The 4868-nt window shown below is 42.8% G+C and overlaps 1 protein-coding gene across 1 annotated transcript; it reads right to left on the bottom strand.

The window, feature by feature from the left end:
- Nucleotides 1-202: 202 nt before the first annotated feature.
- LOC129754968 (60S ribosomal protein L28) lies at nucleotides 203-1607 on the bottom strand. The gene is made up of 4 exons (XM_055751241.1): nucleotides 1559-1607; nucleotides 1160-1267; nucleotides 773-895; nucleotides 203-585 (listed from the first exon to the last, which is right to left on the bottom strand). Exons 2-4 carry the CDS (start codon nucleotides 1253-1255, stop codon nucleotides 334-336), a joined length of 471 nt encoding a protein of 156 aa, XP_055607216.1. The 5' UTR covers nucleotides 1256-1267; nucleotides 1559-1607; the 3' UTR covers nucleotides 203-333.
- Between the last annotated feature and the right edge of the window lie 3261 nt (nucleotides 1608-4868).

A 4868-nucleotide genomic window follows, 5' to 3' on the forward strand; every position in this document is an offset into this window, starting at 1 on the left:
AATCGGGAGTAAATCGCGAATCCGATTTAACGATCCGAGTTCAAACATTTTGAAATTTCCGAAAAATTACGACGATAAATGGAATCTGATTACAACTTCAATGCCAATCCCAGGAACATTTCTTTAATCTGTCATGTAAATCTATCAAGGAATCATCTTTCAAGGAATGTTTTTTTCTCAACATAGAAATGAAAATTAAGGATTCAATTCACGTTTCATTGTTATCTTTTTATCGTTTTCTCACAGAGTCAACGATTCCAATTTTCAAAGCTGTGTGTATTCAATAGTAGTATCGAAAAAAATAGAACGGGAACCCTTAAGCTTAAACATCATTTACTCGGCCTTCTTGGGGGCAGCGGCGGCACTGGTGGCAGCAGCTCCAGCCGTCTTGGCGGCTCCCTTGCCAGCGGCACCCTTGGCTCCGGCCGGGCGTTGGGAGCGCAGCAGAGCGCTAGCCCGACGGAGGGCAGCCTGGCGCAGATCCCGTCGGTACCGGTTGGCATTGATGATGTTCTTCAGCTTCTTCAGGGTTCGGCGTGGCCGGTGCTTCAGCTGTACCTTCACGGTGGCCTTGGAGGGCTTGGTCTGAAATTGGGGACAAACAGAAGTAGATATTAATAATTTTGTTTAATCCACAATCTGACTAACGACTTGTTTAAGGATTTATCAGTTTTGGGTAGTGGACGTAGTCAGTCATGAATGTTCAGCAATCCGTTTTCCTCACGGTGAAATGGTTAGGATAAATCAACTATTTTAAAAAAATAATACTTACGGTGTACTTTGGTCGCTTTAGGGACACGGCAACACCCTTATCGGCCGGGGCAATGGCGAGGGTCTTCTTGTGGACCAGTCCGCTGTAACGGTACGAGCTCAGGTTGGTCAGATTGTTTGGCTCCTATAAAGAAGTGTTCGTGTTCTATGAGAATGAGGAAAAGGCTGTGTTATCTCATTTGAAGACAAAATAATAGGCAAACAAAACCGGAAGTAGGCAACGCATGTGGCACATCAGAAGTAGCAAATAAGAGTTTCAACAGAAATGCTCCCGGAGGAACTTTCAGCGATCTTGGTGGTTAAAAATTTCATCATAAAAGTTGTACCAATGTTAGCCCGGCGATTTCGGGTTTGAAAGGAAATCATAAGATACAACAGGATAACTTACCGTGCTGAACGGCTTCTTGATGTTTCTGCGTTTCAGGAGGAACGCATTGTGATCACGGATGATCAACCAGTTCAAGTGCGACGAAGTATCGGCCATTCTGATTGTTATCTGCAATTAAAATAATGGATAAACGAAGTTCAGGAATAATTTAACTGAATCTGACAGAAATGTCTAAAATTAATTATGCTATCATGCCTGGTAAACAATGGCGAAATTTGAGAAAGCACGTTGTTCGCAGTAAAATAAATTTCACTCACTTATTAAGTTATTCCTGGATTGAAACAACTAACAATTGGAATACCACTAGAGGACATCCTAACTATTGAAACAACTGCTCTCAAGATTGGCCAATGCCCAGGAATTTCAAGTTTTCTGCACGAGAGCTCGGACACAACTCACCTTCCTGCTTTGGCTGACAAGATGGAAAAGACTCGCTGTGTCGGTGGATGACAGTAGCACAGCAAAAAGAACCGGAAAGCGACACCAAAACAACGAAAAGAAACCGGAAGCAGACGACGACGGCAAGAAAGTCGGTACCATGCAACTGAGATTCAAGTGAACAGACATCAGACGTTTGGATGCGATGTTTTGCTAGGGTGTGTCGAGGGCAACCAAGGGAAGAATAGAAAATTCATAGCTTTTCAAAGCTTCGAACGTAAAAAATTCTTATCATATCAAAAAATTTAGTTAATAATGAAATTTAAAAAATTGTTTTTTTTCTTTTTCAGACTTTTTAGATATCATGTGTGGTGCACTACTTTGGTGCTCAGAATAAATAAAAAAGAAACAACATAGTGTGAAAAAGCATCAAAATAAAAGAAAACCATTCATTTCTGGATTTCGTTATTCACGTCATATGGTTTGAAATACTTTTTTACACAAAACAGAACGATAAGACGGTTTTATAAAAATGAAAATAACCAGAGTGACCATTCTAGCTGAGTAGCTCGAACAGTTCGGATGTGCTTTTTTATCACTGCTGTACCGAGGTGTTTTTTTTTCTCGCTAAGTCGGAGTAAACCAAGTGAAGTTTTATGGTTTCACGCGGAATTATTTTCTTTCCTGCTGGTTCGGTTGGTGCTGTATTTTGTCTGCAAAAACAATTGGCATAAACGTTCAACAGCCAAATTGTTTTCCATCACCATCTCCATCATCATCTGCCAAGGCCATCAGTACATTTCGAGACGTCTCCCTTCGCCCTGATTATCCGGGATTTGGACCCCGTTGGGGCGGTTGCTCGGTGGATTCGGATTTGATTGCTGTAACCGAGCGAGACAGAACGGCCCAAATATTTAATGTGCATCGATCGACATCCATCTTGTTTCGACGGAGGACCACGTGGTTGATGCAGTAAATGAAAGTGAAATAAAACAATAGCCCCAGAAGTGCTTGAAAGATTGTGAGTTAATACTTTTTCTTTTTTCACTTTTCTTGATCTATTTTTTCTCTTTCTATTTATATTTTGACAATTTTGTGCTTCGCTTATATTTTCGACGCGGAGGGCATTCGTGTCCCCGTTGAGAAATATGAGCGAAGGCGGGAGGTCTCACCCCTCAACTGGTAGTGATGGGGATGTCGTTTACGAGGATGAGGAGCATCTGGAGGATCCAGATGCTGCTGGTCCCTCAAATGTAAATGATTCTCAAATGGACGATAATTCTTCATCTTTAGCACTGAAGAGTGGAACAACCCGGCTCCGAAAATATGCTGACAGTTCATCTTCCGCTGGACCTTGGGTGGTTTTCATCCGGCCCAAAAAGAACGGCAAACCTCTTAATGTGGTACAGATCACCAAAGATCTGGCGAGGTGGCCCTCTGTAACCAGTGTTACAAAACTACGTCCAAATAAGCTGCGCGTTCTTGTGGCTAATTCGAAAGCTGCAAACGATATTGTTGCCAGTAATTTTATAAACCTTGAGTATCACGTCTACATCCCGTCTCGAGACGTAGAGATTGAGGGCGTGATCACAGAGATGAGTCTGGAGGCTGATTACGTGAAATCCAACGGCGTTGGTAAGTTTAAGAGCCTTGATTCGGCTTCGGTCGAAATCTTGGACTGCCGACAACTCAGCACTGCCAACGTCGTAAACGGAGTCAAAGTGTACTCACCTTCAGACTCATTTCGTGTTACCTTCGCGGGTACCGCCCTCCCTCACTTCGTCTTGATTGACGGAGTTTTAAGACTTCCTGTGCGACTCTTTGTGCCTCGACCCATGGATTGTAAAAATTGCATCAAGTTGGGGCACACAGCGTCGCACTGTTGCAATAAGCCACGCTGTCCCCAATGCGGGGAGATTCATGGGGCTGGAGCGTGCTCAGCAATAGAGCAGAAATGTGTCTATTGCGGGGGCTCACCTCATGAGATCTCCTCGTGCGAGGCATTTAAGAGTCGCTGGGATAAACAGAAGCGCTCTTTAAAAGAACGATCAAGACGTTCTTATGCCTCTATCTTAAAGAGCGCTTCTCCACTGGCCCAACCGCATTCGAGTAACATTTTTTCTGTGTTGCCAGTTGACAACGAAGAGACGACTGATGAAGGCAACCCATTTATTTTTGTTGCGAACTCCCGGAAACGTGTAAAAACAACATCAAAGACACCCAAGATTCCCAAAAAGATCCCTACAATAAGTCCTCCAATAAACCCCCCAAAAAAACCTATTGCTGCAAAACAAAAAAATCAAACTCCCCCTGGATTCCGCACGATCTTTTCACCACAAATCGATCCAACACCAGCAGGGACCTCAAAGGCCCCCATAACTAATGAGGTTTTGTCTGATTCATCTTCCCAGCCGGGACTGTTTAAGTTGACAGACATTCTAAACGGTATTTTCTCGTTTTTTAACATCTCTGAATCCATCAAAGGTATTGTTAGTGCAATGCTTCCTGTAGTGAAGACATTTTTGAAGCAATTGATGCAAACTTGGCCCCTCATTTCAGTGTTTATCTCTCTCGATGGCTAATTTACGCCCAGAGGTCGGAGATATCACTGTTATACAGTGGAATTGTCGTAGTTTAATCCCTAAATTGGATCCGTTCAAATTCCTTCTTCATGAAACTAGTTGCGATATTTTTGCCCTTTCTGAAACATGGCTTTCTTCTCAAGCAAACATCTCATTCCACGATTTTAATATTATCCGTTTGGATCGCAACGATTCTTATGGAGGGGTGCTTTTGGGGATCAATAAGCGCCACTCCTTCTATAGAATCCACCTCCCTTTATCAGGAGGAATTGAAGCTGTTGCATGTCATACAACTATAAGAGGTAAGGACTTATGCGTTGTCAGTTTGTACTGGCCTCATAGAGTTGCAGTGGATCGAAATTACCTAGAGGACCTGTGTTCAGTTTTGCCTGGGCCAAGGTTGATCCTGGGTGATTTCAATTCACATGGAACTGTCTGGGGAGAACGAATTGACGATAGTCGTTCTGCTCTTATTTATGACATTTGTGACAGTTGCAATTTAACAATTTTGAACACGGGTGAAAAAACACGAGTACCTAAACCCCCTGCAAGACCAAGTGCAATTGACCTCTCACTCTGCTCAAATTCACTATCATTGGATTGCCAGTGGAAGGTAATCCCTGATCCCAATGGTAGTGACCACTTACCAATCAAAATTACAATCACCAATGGGGCCAGCAATTCAAATTCTACATATATGGCATATGACCTTACAAGACACATCGACTGGAAAAAATATTCGGAAGAAA

This window comes from Uranotaenia lowii, chromosome 3, assembly GCF_029784155.1.
Source record: "Uranotaenia lowii strain MFRU-FL chromosome 3, ASM2978415v1, whole genome shotgun sequence".
In the NCBI taxonomy this organism is placed as follows: Eukaryota; Metazoa; Arthropoda; class Insecta; order Diptera; family Culicidae; genus Uranotaenia; species Uranotaenia lowii.

Bases quoted from the DNA above. Each gene is read 5' to 3' on its own strand.
- LOC129754968 (XM_055751241.1), bottom strand. From the start codon at position 1,255: ATGGCCGATACTTCGTCGCACTTGAACTGGTTGATCATCCGTGATCAC. The intron at 896-1,159 runs GTAAGTTATCCT...ACTTCTTTATAG, and splicing joins TCAAGAAGCCGTTCAGCACG to GAGCCAAACAATCTGACCAA. The intron at 586-772 runs GTAAGTATTATT...CCCCAATTTCAG, and splicing joins TAAAGCGACCAAAGTACACC to ACCAAGCCCTCCAAGGCCAC.